Source organism: Sciurus carolinensis, chromosome 2, assembly GCF_902686445.1.
Source record: "Sciurus carolinensis chromosome 2, mSciCar1.2, whole genome shotgun sequence".
In the NCBI taxonomy this organism is placed as follows: Eukaryota; Metazoa; Chordata; class Mammalia; order Rodentia; family Sciuridae; genus Sciurus; species Sciurus carolinensis.
The window spans coordinates 66,191,480-66,213,892 of record NC_062214.1 but is presented as its reverse complement, the minus strand read 5'-3'; the positions used below and the strand labels follow the sequence as shown (position 1 = coordinate 66,213,892).

General features: G+C 46.0%; 1 protein-coding gene across 1 annotated transcript in view; it reads left to right on the top strand.

The window, feature by feature from the left end:
• LOC124977169 (protein FAM169B-like) overlaps window positions 1-5,083 on the top strand; it is a 78,350-nt gene extending 73,267 nt beyond the window's left edge. The window contains exons 8-9 of the mRNA XM_047540513.1: window positions 6-109; window positions 1,721-5,083. Coding sequence (XP_047396469.1) covers window positions 6-109; window positions 1,721-1,909 — 293 coding nt within the window. The 3' untranslated portion in view covers window positions 1,910-5,083. The remainder of the gene's footprint in view (window positions 1-5; window positions 110-1,720) is intronic.
• The last annotated feature ends 17,330 nt before the right edge of the window (window positions 5,084-22,413 follow it).

Sequence of the window (22,413 nt, the reverse complement as noted above, 5' to 3'; positions counted from 1 at the left end):
CTTAGGGAGGGCAGTGCGCCCTGGAAATTCCAAGGAGGACCTGAGTGATCTTGGGCAGACTTCTCCGGATGACAGACCCACAGAGCTTGCTGATGGAGAAGTCCACCAGGTAAGGCAATGGTGTGTTACCTCATGAGCTTCTTATTTCCTTGGTAATCCTGTTGTCCTTGTTTCCTGAAGCTAAGGTCTGAACCTGCAAGGTAGCTTCCTGGATGACCGGCTGCGGGCTTCTCTTTGGCAGTCATCTGTACTGACTTAGTTTAGAATCTCTGTGCCACAGGGGAAAGGGTGGGAGAGGAGAACTTTTGTAATTAGGCTTTCTGTGGTCTTCTCTCTAAGCTAGACAAGCTCTAATGAGCCAAAATGAAACCGAGAACACATGGGAATCAGCCGTAGTCTTGCATCGTTAAGGAAATACTGAAAAATCTGAATTTCAAATTCTGCTGTGGACCAGTGTCATTCAGGCAGAACAAAAGCAAGACAAATTTGTCTTGCTTTCCTCCCCTGCCTCTCCAGAGCAGATTGCACAAAAATGGAATATGGCATTAAGTTTTTGCATAATCCAGAGTAATTGTCAAGTGGAGTCTTGGGGAAGGATGGTTGCTGAATATTTTCTTAGTGGCTGGTTGTTCAGTATTTTAAAAGGTTATTTTTTCTTTTTCTTTTTCTTTTCTTTTCTTTTTTTTCTGTTGTTGTTTTTTAAGCCACACCAGAAACTTGCCCACACAGGGTACTTACTTGTGATAAGATCCATTTGTTCTGGTTCAGAAGGGTCTTTACCCTTCGGTCCCTAAAGAGTCAGTAATTTATTCTAAACTCTCAAACTTAACAATTATACATTGCAGGGCAGTACTGCTTAATTTGGTGAATAGATTATTCGAGGATAGAAGATTCAACATGAAGGCATAAAACATCCCAGTAAATGCTGGATTACCATGGAAAGCTGCATCCTGTCTGACATTAGTTCTAGCCCTCAGGCAGAAAGGGGCTCTCACAGTCGTGGGTTCACAACAGAAAGCTGGGTGAACAGAAGACCCTACCAGTCCACTGAGCAGAGAGCATTGTGCTTGGCTTCTTCCCCTGGTCCTGTCTTAAGCTGTGAAGGCTCCTGGAGGAAGGAATCAGCAGGGTTTGAGGTGTGTCTGTACACTCGAGCAAAAGTGCCAGCTTTTAAAGTGCGGTTGTCTTTTAGCATCTGTGGAGAACTGGTTCTATGACGCACTTGCATGTGAGAATCCAGGGATGCTCAAGTCCCTTATATCAAATGGTGGAGTATTTGCATATAACCTGTGAAGTCCTCCTTATACCTCAGATCATCTCTAGGTGACACTTAGCATGTAATACAATGTAAATGCTATGCAAATAGCCATTATTCTGTATTGTTTAGGGAATGAGGACAAGAATAAAGTATGTTCAATTCATGGTTAATTGAATCTGTGGATGAGGAGCCAGATATGAAGAGTGAATTGTCTTTGTCTCACCCTCTCTCAAATCTCCTCGGGCTGGGCTGTCCTTCAGACTGTTCAGTAACTACATACTCTTATGTATAAAGTGTGGTTCCTCTGTGGCTGGTTGGGTGCTTGAACCTGGCTTATCATTTTAAATCTTAGTGTGAAGTGCAAGGACAAGCCAGAGCAGGACACCCACAGACCCTGAATGTCCAGGATGACCTCATTGTGGTGTTTAATTGGAATGCTTGTGAATTCCTTGCTGGTTTCAGGAGCAGATCTGTGGCGAAGAACTGGAAAATGTGAAGAATGATCAAGATTGTGCAGTGAATGAAGAGGAAGTTGGACTACCCATGAGGCCTTGCTGGGCTGAGCTGGAAGGGAAGGAAGATCAGAGGACAGTGGCGGTCACCGGGTTGGTGGGGAAGCTGTGGCAGAAACATGTGCTGCCCAGCTCCTGACTCCTTCAGAGGCTTGACTTGCTCCCCAGGATCCAGGCCCGAGAGCCATGTGGCTCTCAGCTAGCCTCTTGTCCTTGAGTCGGTGGCCACAGGGCCTGCCTACCCCAGGCTTCCAGGGTGTGCTCCAGGACAGGAAACTGAGAAGGTGCTCCATTAAGCATGGAGTACTTTACAGAGTTGTGGAAATATTTTCCCAATTGCTGGTAGTTCTAAAAGATTTCAGAAGATTATTGGTTGAACCTAACACGATTTCTACACCTCAGGGTAAATTTGTGAGGCTGCATTGGAACCAAGTGAAGATCTCCCCCACTTAGTGGAAGTCAGCTCAGGGAGGGGCCATGTTGTCCCCCTTCTTGCTGTAGAAATCCTTTTCAGGTTCAGCCCTATTGGGACCATGAGACCATGGACACCAGAGGTTTCCTGAGCCTTTGGTGACTTAAGAGCTCCCTGAGGGCAGGACGTGGCCAGGATTGTACCCACCAAGCGCCTCATGCCTATCTTGGCCCATGTACAGGAGGGCTTGGAGTGGGTTCTACGTGGGTATCTGCCATCACCTAACTTAGATGGGAAGCCACTCAGCAGCATTTTGGGCTGATGGCCCCTCTGACATATGAGTGGTCCCCAGTGGAAAGGCTTGTGGTAGTAAAAGTCACTAGGAGTAAAGGCCTGACCCATATGGACTTTAACTTCCCCCTTCTCAAAAAGCTCCAGAGCCTACTTAATGGCCTGTGCCTGGCCATGCAAGGGACACAGAGCCCAGCCAAGATCTGCCTCAGGCCTTTTAAGATCAGCCGAATGTCTCCAGTGCTGCCTGCTTTTCAGGATCCAGGATGAGGATGCTGCTGGGACCCTACCGCCTGCTGCCTGGGAACTGGGGTGGTGGAGCTTTCTCAGCCATTGGGCCCAGCCGTGCTGATGCACAGTCGGGGTTTTCCTGGGGAAAGCTGGCAGGCTTCCCTGATGAAATAGGAGTTTCTCCCCTTTTGCTTGCAGGTGGGGTCTGCATTAGTTGCAGGCCTCTGCAGCTGAGAAACATGTGTCAACTCTTAATGGTAGCTCTGACCTCCAGTGTTGCAGCAGACCCCAACAGCTCACCACCATCTTCTTCCTGGGTTCTTCTGAATTTGAAGAGTGAAGTCCATAGATGAGGAAGAGTGAATGCAAGAGTAGGATTTATTCAAGTGTAAATAGAGACAGAACTCCTGCAGGGTGAGAGGGAACCCAAGAGAGGTCGCTACTTGAGTGTGCTAGTCTAGGGGTTTATATAGCACTTGGATAACTCTGTTGGTCCAAATTTTTGCTCCTCAGGTTTTGGAAAAGTACTGATGCTACTTGCCAAACCATGAGTCTAAACTCCCATTAAGGTCTTCCCCACTTCCATTTTCTCACCTATTGCCTGCAATGTCAGCATCCTAGGAAGTGGATCATGGATGCTTGGGTGGTTCAGAGCTGGCCCTGTGTGGAGCCACTGTGGGATCCATAGGCTGGTGCACCCTGGCTTGCTGAGCCTCGGGCCTATGATGGAAGAAGGGCTCTGGGTGACTTTGGCCAGTGCTCCCAGCCCATGCTCCTGCCCATAGGCCAGCACTCTGCAGCTCCATTGCTGCTTCTCTGTGGGGATTAGTGGGCTTGCTGTGTGGCTCGGCAGCCAGGGAGCCATATCACTGAGGCAGACAGCCCACATTCAGCCCCTACTTCTAGGTGAATGCAGATCTGATCACGTTGCTGAAGGTCCCCCAAACCCCTCAGTGGCTTATGGCCTTTGAGGACCAAGGGCCCTGTTGCCATGGCCCAGCTTGTTGTACTCCTTGCCCTTTGTGTCCTGGCTGACTAGGATGGAGGATCTCAGCTGTCCCTCTCTGGGGCTTACACACATGCCACCATGCCACTCACTGCCTTGGGCATTCTCTCTCAGGGATTTGATGAAGTTATTGTTCAATAAAAATATCTCAGGGAAGAAAACCTCTCTCTCTCTCTCTCTCTCTCTCTCACACACACACACACACACACACACACACACACACAGCAGGTCAGGCAGATTGATTCTTACCCATATGTCTGTTCTCAGCTCAGGTGTTCCTCCTGTCCTCCTTCTCCTTTCCTTCTCCAGTGACAGAGCCATGAGCTGATGCCTCTCCAATTATATATCACATCCCACTGTTGCTCCAAGAGCCTCCATCAGGGTCAGCCCTGGTCTTTCTGGTTGCCATTGTGCCCCTAGTGCCATCACAGAGCACAGCTGGCACAGTTACTGGGCATGGCTCTGTACAACAGGCTTGTATCTTTCTCATGATGTAATTGAGGCTCTTCCTGGAGCCTCAAACCTTGGGGTGGTGAGGAGACCAGCAGTAGTCCCTAGTTCTAGAAATGTACCTGTGGTTAAGTGGTCAAAGGACACATGTGTTGGGTCCTCTGTTACTTATATTTTTATCCTAGGAATACAGCTGTCCATTCATATGTCTGTCTATATGTCCATCTATCCATCCAGCTACCCTTTTTACCTCCCTTTCTCTACTTACCTCCCCAACTATGTATCACCTAATCTGTATCTCCCCATTGATTCATCTCTCCATCCATCTATCCATCTGTCCACCCATCCACTCATATTCAGCTTCCATCCATTCATCTGCCCTCCCTCCCTCCTTCCTTTCATTTATTTCTCCATTCATCCACCCAACTCTCCATTCACCCTTCTATCTGTCCATCCATCCATCCATCTATCCTATCATACAACAGCATTCTCGGGGGTAAGTTCTGTGCTGCACCCTGGGAATATAAGTGAAGCATGATTACTGACCTCAGGAAACTGTTCTCTCCAGGGAGATTTCTTCTGGAGTGTCCACTGGAGTTTGAATCTCCAGTTAAAAAAAAAGAGGGAAGAGTCCAATTGAATAGAAGTAGAGCTTAGAATTCTGTATGAAGAAATCACAAAGCCCTATACCCTTGCTCTTTGTGCCTGGTTTCTCTGCAAAGGAGGCTCAGACCACAGAAATGGACTGGCGTCTGCAGTCGGGCGACACTGTGTATGTGCTTCTGGAATGTACCCTTTAACATGGTGTGGGTGCTGTGAACACTGTGCTGTTTGCAATGCATGGTTGTTGTTTTCTCTTTACTTGAAAATGCTTGGATAAAAGTATCTCAGGGATTTGATGAAGTTATTGTTCAATAAAAATATCTCAGGGAAGAAAACCTGATGTGTTGGTGACTTCATTTAAGGACATGTAAATCAACTACAGAGTTAGGAAATTCTCCCCCTCCCCAGGTGGCAGAGTCGATGTCAGTGCTGAGCCTCAGCACAGAGTCCCTTCTGCTCAGAACGTCCATCAGGCTTGTGTTTGTGTGTAGTATGTTGGATTATGAAATCAATTTTTTTTATTATTCATTTTCTCTGTGGTCTTGTCTATTATTTTTTAACAGCTCTGTTGGGATGTAATTTACAAACCATAAAAGTCACTCATTTGAAAGTGCATAATTCAATGATTTTTAGTATATTTACAGACTTCCATCACCACCACCACTACCACCACAATCATCCCCCCAAAGAAACGATCCATTAACAGTCTCCCCCTTTTCACTCGCCCCTTAGCCTGGACAGCTATTACCTGCATTTTCTCCCTAAGATTGGCCTATTCCGGACACATCACAGGAATGGAATCTCCACATGTCACTGTGTGGTCCTTCACTTTCTTCACTTAGCATCATCTTCCTAAGCTTCATCTGTGTCTAGTGTATATCCATACGTGTATATCCATACTTCATTGCTTTTTACCAATGAATACTATTCCATTGTATGGAATGTAGTACTGTGTTTTGTTATCTATTCACCAGTGGATGGACTTTTAGATTGAGTCTCAATTTGGCTAGAGTAATAATATTGAGAAGATGATTAGTAATGTTGCCACAAACTTTCATGCACTTCTTTTTGTGAGTATATATTTTTATTTCTCTTGGCTATTACATAGGAGTGAATTTATGTGTTGTATGAAAACTTGAAGTTTAGCATTTTGAGGAACTGCCAAATATTTTACAAAATGCCACTTGTTTACATTCCCATCAGCCATTTATGAAGGATCGAGTTTCTCCTGTTCCTATTTTTTGATATAGTCACCTTTCTTGTGGGTGTAAAGTGGGCTCTCATTGTGGTTTTGATCTGCATATCCCTGATCACTAATGATGTTCAGTAGCTTTTCATGTTTGTTGGCCTTTTTATATCTTTGGAGAAATGTCTATTTGCATCCTTTGTCCATTTCTTAATTGAATTGCCTTTTACTTATTGAGTTGTAATTGTTCTTTATATATTCTGGATACAGGTTCCTTTGCAAATACTTCTGCCCCTTCTGTGGATTGTCTTTTTTCACTTTGTCCCTTGAAGCACAAACATTTTATAATTTTGACAAAGTCCAATCTGGTTTTGCTTTGGCTGCTCCAACTTTTAGCAGTAGCAATTTCAGTAGTAATGACTGTGTTTTCTAAATGTGTGCTCTTTTTCACCCAGAGAGCGTTATCAGGGAAAAAGTTTCTTTGACTCCAAAATGAATATTAAAAATTCCACCAAGAAGCCATAGAAGGTGGCTGTCCTTGGGTCCCAACTTTGCAAGCAGTGACCAGAGGCCCAGGCCCCATGAGAGGCACTGTCCTGAGGGCAGTCCTGTCCTGTACTCGTGAACTGACTCAGGTGGGCTGACAACCTGAGACTCTGTAGTCAGGTGGAAGTTTGCATTTAGGGTTCAGGGTCTGGCACTGGTGATGGACATTCACTGTGATGCACTGGGCCCTAGAACAAGATCTCCTTCAGGGAGCGGTGTTTTAGGCAATTTCAGCATTGGGTACAGTCATCCCTCAGAATTTTCTGGGGATTGGTTCTAGGCCCGCCACAGATACCAAAATCCTTGGATGCTCAAGTCCTTTATATAAAATAATGTTGTGTTTGCATAGAACCAGTGTAGCCTTCCTGCATACCTTAAATGGTATTGATAACACCAGTCCAACGTAAATGCTATGGAAACAGTTGTTGTACTGTATTGTCTAATGATAACAGGAAGGGAAGTCTGTCCCTGGTTGGTGCAGACACAGCCATCCTAGGCCCCAGCACACTCTCTGAAGTTGGTTGTATCCCTGATGTGAAACCCATGGGTAGGGAAGGAGGGCTGGTTGAATTTTGATCTGCGGTCTTTCAGGACAAAGCCGTGATGGTGTGAGGAAGGGATGAGTCCAGTTGGGTGGCTACTTTCAGAGACCTCGGAGGGTCTGCCTCTCACAGAAGACCCCTGTTTTCTGTGGGACAATCTAAAATGTTTGCATTTGATTTAGTTATCTTTCTAGAGAGACTGGACAGCAGCTAGAAGTGCTTTGGTTTTGGTGCTGGGGTTGAACTCAGGCCCGCAGCACGCTAGGCATATACTCTGTCACTGATCTACACTCCTGCCCTGCCCCTGCAAGCTTTAAAGTTAGGTGTCTGTGTTTCCATCTTGAGAGGCCATGAGATAAGTTTTGGCCATCTTCTTCCCCTCTCCCTGACTCCTTCATTTCATACGGGGCACAAAATACCACTGTGGAGAAGCAAGAGAGAAGATCCAGATGCTCTATTGAACCCAAAACACCACTCCACAGTTGTGGGAGCTCTACCAGCCCAAGACCCATCCAAGCTGGGCCTTCTGTCTCTAGGAAAAAGCCTGTGCCATTTTCAGTTTCAAATGAGACATATTAAGAAAGAGTAATTTCTCTTCCTATCAGAGAGACCCTATAAGTAGCTACAGCAACCATGGTGTTTCCGTGCAGGTGTTTTGATGCCAGTTGACTGTTTAGTGTCATTGGCTCATCATTTTGGACACTCCATCCCACCAATCAAGTCACTTTCAGGTTTTTCTATGAGTCACACCCTTCTAATGAGAATTCTTGACAGTGTGCAGACAGATGGGTTGCAGAACCTGTGAACCTGGGGGAAGACATGTAAGAGGCCAACGGACACATGAAACAAGGAGCCACCGCATTAGTTATCATGGAAATGCAAATCGGAACCCCACCATGAGATACCACCACACACCCATGAGGATGGCCACTCTGAATGGTCCCTGCCCTGGGTCTCACAAACTGTACCAGAAATGTTCTGGGTGTGGGGTGGGGTAGGTAGGTGTGAAGTTTGAAAAGGACATCCAATACTGTATGTAATGCTTTATTCTGAGAATGAACATAGTTCCTATTATTTGTATATTAGAAAAGGAAGTTCCATAAAGTCTCATCAGATAGTTTAAAAAGGGGGGAAAAATTGCTTCCTATTTTGTGGAAGTTTTTATCCCTGAGAGTCCTTTAGGAACTGGGTCATGATGCTGATGGAGAGTTCCTGGAAATGTGCCTGGTGTCCCATTGGGCCCCTTTCCGGCCCCTCATAGCTTCACGCGTGGGTGATGTACCATGGGTTTTTGACATCAGACTTTTAAACTCAGGGATGCCTCTGTACCCCTATGATCTCTCTTTGTCAGAGATATCTACTCATTTCCTGAAGGTTTTTAACATACTTTGCGCAGTAGGAAACAGATTCACATCACATGTGCTAATTTTCACCCACTTTTGCTGTGGTCCAGAGCTTGGGCTAGAGGGGCTGTTCCTGGGGACCCAGCGTTTTCAGTGTTGGTGCCTGTACTGAGGAAGGCCAGGCTGACTCAGAGAGCTGAGTTCCCGCCCCTGCAAAAACAGGCTTGTGTATGCACCCAACCTGGTGGGGTGGGGTTCTCCTCGCCTGCTTCCCCCACCCATCCTCCAGATGGTCCTGGGTGCTTGGTGACATTCAGAATCTTTCAGCTCTGGTGACAGTTAGGTGAGTGCTGGGGGAGGCTGCCATTATTCTACTCTTTGTCCTTTGGGACTAGCTTAGCAGGTGATACGCCATGTTTTGAATCCAGTGACATGGGCTGGTGCTTTCTGACATGTAATATTGGGCCAGTCACTACACAGTTCTGAGTCCTATAGGCTTTGCCTGTGCCTGGGAATAAAACCCCAGCCCTGAGGTTCCCTCTGAGGGCAGATGCTCAAGACAACACTCTTTCATCTACACAAGTGTCACACATTCTTTATTTTGTACAGTCAGCCCTCCCCATCTGCCAGTTCTCTATCAGTGGCTATCTGGATTTAACCAGCCATGCAATGAAAATATTTTTTAAAAAGTTTCTTTGTAACTGAACATGCACAGCTTTCCCCCCTTGTCATTATCTTCTAACAATACAATACAAACAAAACACAGCACTTACATTGTATTAGGTATCATAAGCAATTAGTGACAATTTAAAAACAGGAGAGGATGTGCACAGGTTCTATGCAAACACCACACCATTTATAGAAGGGACTTGGGCATCCTCAGATTTTGTTATCTAGGGAAGGGGGTCCTGGAGCCAATCCCCATGGGGTATTGAGGTATTTAGTTTAGATCTGGCACAGATATTGGGTATTTAGTTTAGATCTGGCACAGTTAACGCTCAGATCTACAAAATTGGGACTTGACTCACTAATTCTAAGCTTAATCTATATCTTGATTCCTGTTGTGACCAATGGCAGAAAATGTAATCCAGTTGATTCCACATACCTGCCAATCTATCTTTTCCCTTGCGCTTTTTGTTCCTGGAGTTAATTCTAAGGACAGGGGCGTGGTGACATGGGGGCATCTGCTCTTGGCCCACACTGGTGTCAGCTGATGTGTATGACTGTCTGTCTTGGTTTGTGGACTTGGGCACCCGACCATGTTGGCAAGAGCTGAGCTGGTGGCCGTCCCCACTTGAATTGCTGTGTGACCCCTGCTGGCACCAGCTGATGCCTTCCTGGTCCCAATCTGGAAGTGACACTGGTTTGTGGTGCCACCACCCCCACCCCACTCAGCCTACATCCTCGGTGCTTCTGGCCACATGGAAATCAGTAGTTTACACTCTTCTTGGGGATTTTGCATTGGGGCTGACCTACCACCTCCATGTGGTCTTTTTCTGAGTTCTGGGGCTCAAGCCCCTTTTTGATGCCTTTCTTTCTCTGAGAGCTCCCGGATGGAAGTGGGGCACACATCCCCACTGTAATTTGAAGCCCCTGAATTAGGAAATTTTTATCATTCCCTTCCTTCTACTGCCAAATAAGAATGGCTTTAAAAAAAAATTTATTGTAAACAAATGGGATACATGTTGTTTCTCTGTACATGGCGTAAAGGCATACCATTTGTGTAATCATAAATTTACATAGGGTAATGTTGTTTGATTCATTCTGTTATTTTTTCCCTTCCCCCCACCCCTACCACCCCTCTTTTCCCTCTAAACAGTCCTTCCTTCCTCCATTCTTGCCCCCCTCCCTAACCCTAACTCTAACCCTAACACTAATCCCTCCCACCCCCCATTATGTGTCATCAGCCACTTATTAGCGATATTTGTCCTTTTGTTTTTTGAGATTGGCTTATCTCACTTAGCATGATATTCTCCAATTTCATCCATTTGCCTGCAAATGCCATAATTTTATCATTCTTTATGACTGAGTAATATTCCATTGTATATATATATATACCACAATTTCTTTATCCATTCATCAATTGAAGGACATCTTGGTTGGTTCCACAATCTGACTGTGAATTGAGCAGCTATGAACATTGATGTGGCTGTACCTCTGTAGTATGCTGATTTTAAGTCCTTTGGGTATAGGCCAAGGAGTGGGATAGCTAGGTCAAATGGTGGTTCCATTTGAAGTTTTCTAAGGAATCTCCACACTGCTTTCCAGAGTGGCTGCACTAGTTTGCAGCCCCACCAGCAATGTATGAGTGTACCTTTCTCCCCACATCCTCGCCAACACCTGTTGTTGCTTGTATTCTTGATAATCACCATTCTAATTGGGGTGAGATGGAATCTTAGGGTGGTTTTGATTTGCATTTCTCTTATTACTAAAGATGGTGAACATTTTTCCATATGTTTGTTGATTGCTTGTAGATCTTCTGTGAAGTGTCTATTCATTTCCTTAGCCCATTTGTCGATTGGGTTATTTGCATTCTTGGTGTAGAGTTTTTTGAGTTCTTTATAGATTCTGGAGATTAGTGCTCTATCTGAAGTATGATTGGCAAAGATTTTCTCCCACTCTGAGGCTCTTTCTTCACATTGCTGATAGTTTCCTTTGCTGAGAAAGCTTTTTAGTTTGAATCTATCCCAGTTATTGATTCTTGCTTTTATTTCTTGTGCTATGGGAGTCCTGTTGAGGAAGTCTCGTCCTAAGCTGACATGTTGAAGTTCTGGACCTACTTTTTCTTCTATAATCTGCAGGGTCTCTGGTCTGATTCTGAGGTCCTTAATCCATTTTGAGTTTAGTTTCATGCATAGTGAGAGATATGGGTTTAGTTTCATTCTGTTGCATATGGATTTCCAATTCTCCCAGACCATTTGTTGAAGAGGCTATCTTTTCTCCATTGCATATTTTTGGCCCCTTTGTCTAGTATGAGAAAATTGTATTTATTTGGGTTTGTGTCCGTGTCCTCTAAACTCATTCTATGAAGCCAATATCACCCTGATACCTAAACCAGACAGAGACACATCGAGGAAAGAAAATTTCAGACCAATATCCGTAATGAACATTGACACAAAAATTCTCAACAAAATTTTAGCAAATCACATACAAAAACATATTAAAAAGATAGTGCACCATGATCAAGTGGATTTTATCCCAGGGATGCAAGGTTGGTTCAACATCAGGAAATCAATAAATGTAATTCACCATATTAATATGGTGAATTAAAGTCCTAAGTCAAGAATCACATGATTATTTCAATAGATGCAGAGACTGGCTTTTTAAGGCTTCAGAACCAATAGCTGGCCTTCTTTTCTGCTTCTCTGGCAGACACCATGTACCTCCACACTTAGTGCAGAGCCAAATTCAGTACACAGCTCCCAGTAGTGGCCAGACCCTGGGCTCATCCTGTCTGCCCCTGGAGAGTTATGGTCCCCATGCCGTCTTCACAGCAAGTCCCTCAGGCAAGCCTCCTGGGTAGCACTTTGTGGGGACAGTGGAGTGACATCACCACCTCTCTCCCCTGGTTTGGTGCACAGACTGGAACCCCAATATTAGATGGAAGGTGTTGTCCTTTAGAGGTGGAGGTGGTGGTAAGGTGGGCCTCCATTCCACATTACCACCCTGGGGTCTGGATGCAGTGGGCCTGGACAGCCATTCCTTTCCTGGTGCTTGAAGTTCCTCACTGGTAAAATGGAGGAGATGCTGTGGTTTGGATATGGCTTGGGTGTCCCCCAAGGCTCGGGTGATGAATTTGATCCTCTTCATGAGGTATTAAGAGGGCAGAAACTTAACCCACCAAGGCGTTTAGAGGTGAGTGTGGGCCTTCAGAAGGTGATTGGGATTAGTTTAAGGTCATTAGGGTGGAGCCCCATGATTGAATCCTGGTGGCTTTATAAGGAGAGAGAGAGGGAGTTGGGGGTGGGGAGAGAGGAGGAGGGAGAGAGAGAGAGAGGCAGACACACACACACACACATGCGCACGCGCGTGCACACACACTAGTAGAGATGTGAATGAATTCTTTCTACATGCTCCTGCCATGATATGATGCAGCCAAGAAAGCCCTCACCAGAGTTGAGCCAATGCTGGTGCCATGCCTTTGAACCTCCAGAACTATAAGCTAAATAAACCTCTTTTCTTTACAAAGTCTGCCTGCCTCAGACATTTCATTATAGTAACAACAACAACAAATGGACTAGGACAGTGAATCCATATCTTCAAGCTGGCAGCTTGAGGGTTCAAATCAGTGTACAGATGAGATCTGTTTGGGCCACACAGGATTTTAGGATCCAGAAGCTGTTGTTTCATTCAGTTGGTGTGCCTCCATCATTTACTGACCTCTGTCACTCATTGTCGCTCAGATCCTGTAGCCATTTACATGTGTCTTTTTGTGACAGACTGAATAATGACCCCACAAAAATGTCAGTGCCTTAATCTGCAGACCCTGTGAATATATATCTTATAAGGTGAAAGGAGTTTGCAGATGAGATGAAATCAGGGTTTGTGAGATGGGAAGATTATCTGGGGCTATCTGGATGGGCTCAGTGAGACCATGTGGGTCTGATGGGTGGGAGGCAGAGGGAGATCTGACTTCATTGGAGAACTGTCGAGAATAGTGTAGTGTGAGAAAAACTCAACCAGCCATTGCTGGCTTTAAAGATGGAGGGAGGGGCCAGGAGCCAGCCCTGCTGACACCTTGATTGTAGCCCAGCAGTGCTGGTTTGGATTTCTGACCTTCAGAACTATATGATAATAAATCCATGTAGTTTCAGGTCACTCAGTTTGTGGTAATTATTATAGCCACAATAGGAAATTAGTACAATATACTTTCTAGATCCCCCTAGGTTCTTACCAAAGAAATTCTGTCCTGTCTCTTTTCCCCCAGGGGACATTTAGCCATGTCTGGGGACATTTTTGGTTGTCACAGTTGAGTGAGGAGTGCTACTGTCATCTAGTGGATAGAGACCAGGAATGCTGATAAACATCCTGCAATGCCTGGACTGCCCCCCCAAAAACAAAGAAAATATAGGGTTGAGAAACTCCGCCTTAACTAACAGTCCCCTGTAGCTCTCAAATTCCAGGTGTCTGCCTTTCATTCTCTCTCAGCCTTGGTTGGTAGTGGTTCCAGGACAAGTGAGAAGAACTGTGAGCTGCTATTTACTGAGCACCTGCTCCACGCTGGGTTGGAATCCTGCACATAGAGGGTTCCAGGATCTTTGAGGGCAGGGCTCAGGGAAAGCTACCACCCTAGGGGACACAGCCCTCTGCTCGGTGTAACTCCTACCTTGGATCTTCCGATCGTTCTGATTGGTAAGAAAAATCTTTCTCCTTTAGAGGAGAAATCGCTGCTGGTCGCACTGGAGGCTCACGGCATTTTTGGGTGAGGTGCCCTGGAGAAGACTCAGACCCGTGTGGCAACATACGAACAACATACGAATCTGATTTTCCTCCGAGTTTAATATGTATCTTGAGTCCCTATTCTGACTGACCAGAAAACCAACCTACCAACCAACCAACCAAACCAAAACAACAACAACAAAAACCGGGAGATCATCATAGAATAGACTTGGGAAGAGCGCGGATAGGTATAAAACCCAGCTGCGCGGGCGCTCGCTTGCAAGCTCACGGGCTGTTTCCCGAGAGAAATCCCCGCGATGGCCACACGATGGCAGCATTGCACAAACCAAGGACCGCCTGGGCGCGCTCCTAGTTCCTTCGCGGCCACCAAGGTCCCAGGCAGCAGGCACCTGCTTGCCTTCTTGCAAAAATCGCGGAAGCCTTGCTTAGGCTTAATGGCAGTAGGACACTCTGCGCTTTACAAGGAAAAGATACAGAGCATCACAGACTGCTCACCCCTGCCTCCTTGTTTTGATGCAAAAAGAGATTGATCTATGTCCGCAGCCTCATTCTCCAAATTTCATTGGTGCGACAAGGCAAGTAATACAGTGGAGACTTGTAAGAGACCCTAGTAAGGAAAGCTGGAACTGGTAACAAAGGTGCAAAAGATCTTCCCAATCACAGCATACCATGTGTCTTTGAGTGTCTGTTTTAGTCATCTATTTCGCCTCTGTGACTAAAAGACCCAACCAGAACAATTGTCGAGGAGGAAGTTTATTTGAGGGGTCATGGTTTCAGAGGTCGTTTTCCATAAGAAGGCTGGCTTCATTCCTGGGGCTCAAGGTGAGGCAGAACATCATGGCAGAAGAGTGTGGCAGAGGGAAGTGGCTCACATGATGATCAGGAAGCAGAGAGAGAGAGAGAGAGAGAGAGAGAGAGAGAGAGAGAGAGAGAAAGAGAGCACTTGCCACATACAAAATATGTACCTTAAAGCCACGCCACCTAATGGACCACTTCCTCCAGCCACACCCCACCTTCCTCCAGTTACCAGTTAATCTCATGAGGGATTGATTCACTTATTAGGGTTAAGGCTATAACCCATAATTTCTTCTGTAAACCTTCTTGCATGGTCTCACATGTGGGCATTTGGGGGACACCTCACATCCAAACCATAACAGTGCCACAATTGAGGCCAGTGTGCTCTTGACTTATTGAAGTTCAATGCAGCCCTTCAGTGCACATTGGGCCAGGTGCTAGGCTGAGGGCTGGCACAGACTCTTGGGCATGGTAGACATGGTCCCTATTCTGGGATTTTCTGGCCAGTGTGAATAGCAGTCCCAACAAGAATCAATGTAGTAATGGGGACTGGGGTCCTAGGTTCATCCTAGTGTTAAACCATCAGCTTGTCAGCGTAAGACCTTACACAGTGCTGATGAAGAAATTGCTTTGCGATGGTGCTAAGGGAGGCAGGCAGCAGGCAGAGAGAGAGAATGCACAGTGGCAGTGGCTGGTAGCACAGTCTAGGACCTTGAACTGTTATGATGCTAGAGGAGCAACCGGAAGTGAAAGGTTCACTTGTGGTTATCACTCTGGATTGCAAACTCCCTGAAGTCAGAGTCAGGGTTCACAGTCCCAGCAACATTGACACCATAGACCCAGTATGAATTTCAACTGCAAGCCTAAATAGATAGGAAAGACCCCCTCAGGATAATTTGGAGTCTGTCAAATCCAGTGACATTCTTCTTGGTGTGGCATCTCCCAATGGAGATGCCCTGAGTGCAGTGGGCTAGGGATACCTATATGGCTTCCTAGCCTGAGTTCTACCCAGGGGCAGAGCTGGGTCACTGGAAGCTCTGAGGCTCCGAGTGGGGACATATCTTGCCTGTAATCCAGTCATATCTTGCTATATTTCTATATACTGCCTCAGAAATACAGTAGCATCACTCTATTGTATATACTTTTTGACCTTTTGCTTAAAAATACAGCATCAAATAGCATAGTAGTAATCATATATGCAACTTACTACCTATTTTTAAATTGAGAATTACCTGAATTATTTAAACCATCGATATTTTTAAACCATGATTCATAAATCTGCATAAGACCTCACAGAAGAGCTGTACCATGCTTGACCCGGCCACTTTCCTTCTCTTGAATATTTAGGCTCCTCCTTGTTTTTAGCTATTATAAAAACACTGTAAAATGTAGAGATCTTACCCAAAGAATAAGACCAAGAGTGAGAGTAGAGGAAATATTTTTGGTTAGGGGAGGATTTCTGGTTTTTCCAATCCCTTTCTCAGAAGATCAGTTTTTTTTTTTTTTTTTTTTTTTTTATTTTGTAATTTTGTTTCCCTGGCACGAGCTGGGCCCTTGAATTATTTGGACCTCTGTCAGGCTTAGCCTCTAGTCTCTCGCCTGCTATTCGTTATTCCTTGTAGGATGACCTGAATCCAGGCAGGTAGGAAACAGCGCCCCCTCCTGCTCACCTTCCACCAGCACTGGGTGAGGAGCTGAGGAGCTGGAGGCTCGAGACTGAAGAGCAGTTGTGAAAGAAAAGGGCACAGGCTACAGCCTGCCTCAGGGAGGACGCGCTGACTTTGCATTGCTTTCTGAGAAAGATGAAATGTAGCTTATATGCAGCATCTAGTTTCAGCAGTCGCATGAGCTTTCTTCATCCACAGGATGGGAAGTCTTGAAACTTTTGGGACCAGGGTGGGTGGAAGGGACTGTTCAGGGCTGTGTAGGTGACCCAGGCCTCTGATTTCTGTTTCTCCAAGGGTCATCAGAGTCTGGTCTAGCAGGTCAAGTGGGCCATCTTCCAGGTGAGAAAATGTCACTGTGACTTCATAGCCATATCACAAAGATTGGATTATTCTAGAGTAAGATGATTTGCACTTTCTTTCCTTGGAGCTAGGAGTCTTAATTAACTCAATGCAATTTGGGGTGGGGATATTCTAGGTTGAATAAAAGAGAAAATTCTACTACGAGTGGGGGGACCTTGATCCAATCCATCTCTGTCCCAGTTGGCGATAAGACGGGGAGACACAGGCCTCAGGGCTGGCTTCCTTCTCCCTACAGTGAGGGGCTTCCTCTGCATGCTCTTGAAGGCCCATCCTGCTTTTGGATTTGGTGACTACTCTGTCTTCCCATGGAGATTGTTCACTGGCAGACATCTGAGCTGCAGTGGACAGAGGGACTGTGGGCAGAGTTGAAGACATGACTGCGTTGCTGCCCTGGGGCCCTCTGCAAGCTTGTCTCTTCTGCCCAGAGCACTGAACCAGCAATAATCACAGAAGAGGTAAATAAGGAGTTCTGAGATGACTAAATGGCCAGGAAAGAAGATTCTGGAAGCCACTGTGGCTCCTGAAAAAGATCATACCTTGGTAGGAATAGGAGAATAAGGATGTGGTGGCCAGAGTCAGCAGCCTTGTGATAGAGGGTATGGGCCTGGATACATGTGGGGCAGAACATCTTGGCCACCTACTCTAGAGAACTGGGACTTCCCTTTCCTTGTTATCAGAGCTCAAGGGAGATTGTGGGCATGCCTGAAAAAATACATGTGGCAGAAAATACATGTAGCCCAGGGGTGGCTTATATTCCAGTATAACACTAGCTTTGACCCCTCAAGGTGAGTCTGATGACCCTACTTCAGAGGCAGTGTGATTTTGAGTGACTCATGGATGACCAATGTTTGATTTAGTAGCTCTGTGTGATTTTGAAGTTGATTTTTATTCAAGGTAAGTGGTACTTGTTTTGATCAACAATTGCCACATAAAGTTGATGTTTTAAATACATGTATCTATAAAAGGCAAGTTGACTTAATAAAAATAAGTAAACAATAAAATTATACAAGTGTCAAAATTGCAGAGGTGATATGGAAATGGCTACATGTGGAAACACCTGAAGATGTAAGTGGCAGGAAGCCCCCAATGTCAGAGCAGTGAACTGACCAGCGCAGGGCCGCAGTGAGCCTTTGTGAGGGAGCCTTCCTCTCTCCTGCCGCCCCCTGCTCTGTAGTTCTCTAGCAATCTTATTTCTTGTATCTGAGGGAGACCAGCACTGAGCTGCATCCAGAGAGTGGTAAAGCTCACATTTGGAGACTGGATTTCATTTCCTGTTTCAACTCCTACCATTTTCAAGGCCAGTGACCTTGAGCAGGAAACATAACTCCCTCTGAGGCTTGGTCTCCTCATCTGTGAAGTGGGGACCATGAGGTCCCTGGATCGTTGTGTGGTTCCATGAAGGCTTCTCGGTTGTAAGGTGTGGGCGACTGTTCCACTGCAGATTGGAGGTAAGTCGGCCCAGAGGCTGTTGCCTGTCTCTAGCATCTGTTTCCTCTTCTTCCAGAAGTAGCTCCCGATTTTCGCTGGGCTTCCTTTCTGCATCTCACCCCTTGTGTCAGTGGGACAGGTGACTCAGGCCTATGCAGTCAGGGTATAGAGTTCCCCTAAACAAGGAGGACCTCAGGCTGCTCAGTTGGCTTGAGCTGGTCCAGACAAAATGTATTTCAGAGACACGAAAAGAGACTGGTAGGAACAGAGGGCAAAAAGATTCCTGCCATCTTGTGGCTACCTGGGAGGGCCAGAAAATGGAATGGGAACTGAAGGATGGGAGACATTGGATTCCTGAATCCAGTTGTGTCTGAAGCCAGAACTACCTCTGTTTTTTTTTTTTTTTAATATGAAAATACTACTCATTTTATTTTTTATTTGTTTTAATTTTATTTTTACAGACTGCATTTTGATTCATTGTACACAACTGGGGTACAACTTCCTCCCTGGGGTTTTTATTTGGAGGGAACAATCTCCCCTTTGCCTGTGTTAGTTGGAGTTGGTTTTCTGTTACTTGAAACCAAAAGTAAAGACTGACTTGTCATTTTTTCTCAGTTCCCTTTCTTTTGTAGTAAATGGAGGGACAAGAGAACCTGACAAGGAATGATAGAAGATCAAATCTGTAGAATATCTTGAAGGTGATCTAATTCGGCCCATTTATTGAAGCATGCCTTCTGTGGGTAACAGAGACTTCATTGCCTTGCCTTCATGGGCCCCTTTCTACTTAAAGAAAGTTACAGTTTGCTACTGGGCTGGTATAAAAGTGAATATAATTGAGGACAGATTGTATTTATTCATTTTTCTTCGGATTTCAAAATAAAACATTTCCACATGTCTTTTGTGTCTAATGGATAAATTGATTCTGAGGGTGTTTGCTTTCTCTTCCCCCACCACAAATGTGTGTGTGTGTGTGTGTGTGTGTGTGTGTATGATGGTTTTGTCCTAGGCAAACATTTGTAACCAACAGTTAGTTCCGAGTTACAGGCAAGTCATTTTTTCCCTTGATCTACAAAGCATCTTAGGAACCACATCAACTGAGCCCATTTCTTGAGTAGGAATAGAACAGGTATGTTGAGGATGCCAGTGGTGTTGGTGGGGTGTCTCAGAGCAACGATCAATTCTGATTGGTCAAATGCATTCGAGGTTTGATTAGGCTAAATATGATAGAAGGGAGGAGCTCAGAACAGTGCTCGCTTCTGATTGGCTGAACACATAGAGGTCTTATTGGTGTAAGTGTCAGCCAGAGACCTATCCACTGGAGACTGCAGGTTGAGGAAAGGAGCCTCTTATGAAATTGTGCTGGTTGAACTACTCAGAAGCTTCCCATTTTGGTTGGTCAATCTCTGGCATGAAGGGCCTCCGATGCAATTTTTTTCTGTAAAGGTGGTGAAAATCTACATCTGTCTTGTAGAGATGACCTAAAGCCTGCTCTTTGGGAATGTGGGCAATAAGCATCCTGACCTATTGACCATTTGGGCACTGCAGTTGGGACCAAAGACCTTTGCTGGCCAGGAACTGGGTCCAATTTTATCTCCTGGTGGACCTTACCTGCTAAAGCATGGGTTGGGAAAGGTGGTCCAGATGTTTAAGTCTATCTTATCCTTTCCCATTGACTTTTTCTAAGAGTTGCAGATGGAAGCCCTGGAACTCTGCCTGTGTAACTAGAGCAGGATCAGTGCAGATCATGAGAACTTTTCAAACGTTTAGGAAGAAGCAGCCCAGCCTACAACACAATTAGGGTTGAGCGGAGGATTTAGACCAACATCTGTTTTACCTGAGAACCTGATAGAAATGCCGATTCTTGGGTACTATCCCAGACATACAGAATCAGAGACGGGAGGGTCTTCCAGGAATCCTTATTTTCACAGTCCCTCCAGTTGCATACTTGGGACTGAGGACCTATTTGGTTCTTTTCCACAAGAACACAGTCTTTCCCCATCTTTGCAAAAAGTCTTTGGGTGACGGCCTCGCTGACCCGCACCCCGGCAGACAGGCGTCCCAGGTTGACTGGCTCCAGCCCAAGCAGACGAATCTGAGCGGCGGCACTCGCGATTCGCAGGCGCCTACAAGTGCAGGGAATTCCCTTGCAATGTTCCCTTCAGGACCCCCAACAACACCCAAACCCTAATAGGTCAAAACCTTGTGAACGTCCTGACCTTTAATTCTCTTACGGAGGTTACAATGATAGCCGATTTGTTGTTTAAGACACTCTGAAGGCAGTGTCACTGCGCTCTGACAACATTGGAAAGACCACATTTTCCTTAGGATGGAAGATCCTGGGTGGTAGAGCTCGTATCTTCGCAGTATCCCATCGTGACCACTAGATGGCGCTGTTGTACTTTCCTGCTGGCTCGGAGGGACGCTCAAGTGCCAGCCTTCTTGTTTCCCTGGGTCTCACCAAAGTGCCCGAAGTGTAATAACAACGTGCCACTGTACGCTGAGGCCTATTTCACTAAGATGTCCAGGAAATGATATGCAGCCAGGGGCTTTGACTACAGGGAGCACAGGCTGTGGGATTGTAGGAGGAAAGCCCTTTAGGATTTTACAAGTCCCTCTTTCCTGCACGGCAGGCTGATCTCCCCTCCTGGTCCCCCTCCCGCTCCACTACCGTCCGCCAGTCCCTGAGGGTGGCGGAGTTCCGGTCACAGGCCCTAATACCAGTCGGGTGGAGGAGAGCTCATAAAAGTGGCGACAGGCTATTTTCTTCTCACGGGAAGTCTCTAATCTGATTGCATCCCTCGTTCTTTTTGTGTTTCTGTGCAATTCAACCATGGCAAGGACTAAAAGGAAAACCACTGTAGATTGACAAGGGACCTCAGAAGGCCTCCAGAGCCAAAGAATAGTTTGCTTGGTTTGAGAAAGCCAGGTCTGGGGTGTGAATGAGCAAGCCCTGTGGGTGCTAAGGGGGCAACAGGAGGGGTGACAGGGTCATGCTGAAACTGGGTTTAAGTCCAATTAGGGTGAAAGCCCAGAGCAGCCTCAGCACTCGGGAATATTCAGTACACACTTGCTGCAGGAGGCAAAGGGGCCACATCCAGCAACAATCTTCACACTCCAACTAGCCATCTCTTTGGAGAATGTGGCAATATAGTAATAATCACAGGACAGCCAGAGAACGACCTCATGCAATCCTCACTACCCAGTAGGAGGAAGGACAGACGTGTCACAGTTTATAGATGGGAAAGTGAAGGCACAGGGAGGTCAAGTCAGTGAAATGCCTATGAAGGGCAGAGACAGCATTCAAAACCAGGTCTTCTGATTCCAGGGCCTCTTCCCCTTGAAACTAGTGACCCTAAGGATCTGTGGTAGAGTCCCAAGAGGCCCCATCAACTCCCCCAACTTCTCTGCAGGACCTGAAGAAGTCATACCAGCTGTCCAAGAACAAAGCTTTGATTCCACCTAAGATGTTTAAATGAAAGCCCTCAGCCCATCACCTGCTGCCTGGGGGTCACTACTTGGCATGGCTGAGGGTTGCAACTTTAGAACTGGGCTGCCTCTTGATGGACTGCCTCTTAAGGGCAATCCCATCACAGCCCAAGGGTGGCAAGACCAGGCTAGGACAGTGGGAAACCCTGGATCAGGGAGGGGTCAACCAGAACCAGACATGCGGATCGGAACTGGGTGGTGGGAGGCGGGAGATGAACATGGATGAACCTGAGGAACAAGTGCAAGAAAGAGCTGTGTGGAGGGTGCCCCTGGGGCTGAGTGGGGCTCCCCGCAGTGGTCTCAGCTGAGTGAGTGGCACTCTGGGAGTTGTCCTTGCCCCTCCCTTGCTCTCTGCTCCCTTGGCCAGTGCATCACTAAATTCTCAGGCCCATCACCTGAAACACCCAGCTCTCCATGCCTCCTTCAGCTCTGGCTTAAGTTGTCCTGAAACACTCTCTAACTGAGGTTATTAATTTTACTTCTTCCTCATGGATGTCCCACTTTTACTTTCTTCTTCTTTTTGAAATTCTCCCTTACAGTTTTTACAAGTCTGGGACGGTCTATGTACTGATGTGATTTTTGGTTTGCCCTCTCCTTCTTCCTTTTCCAGTTTACAAGCTCTCCGAGGTCACCAGTTTTGTTCTGCACTGTGTCAGGCTTCTGGAACTTAGTGGGCACTTGAGAAATTCATAATGGGTCTTCTCCTGGGCCCCAAGCTTGTCCCCATCCCTGCCTCCTCATACCTTGCTATCAGCTGATGCTCCAGTGGAAGAACACTCTCTGCCTCTGCCCACAGTAACTCAAAAGATCAGATTTAAAAACAAACTTAAAATTTGGAATTAGCTTTAAATTTACAAGAGTTACCACAATGAAGATAATACAAAGAACTCCCATATA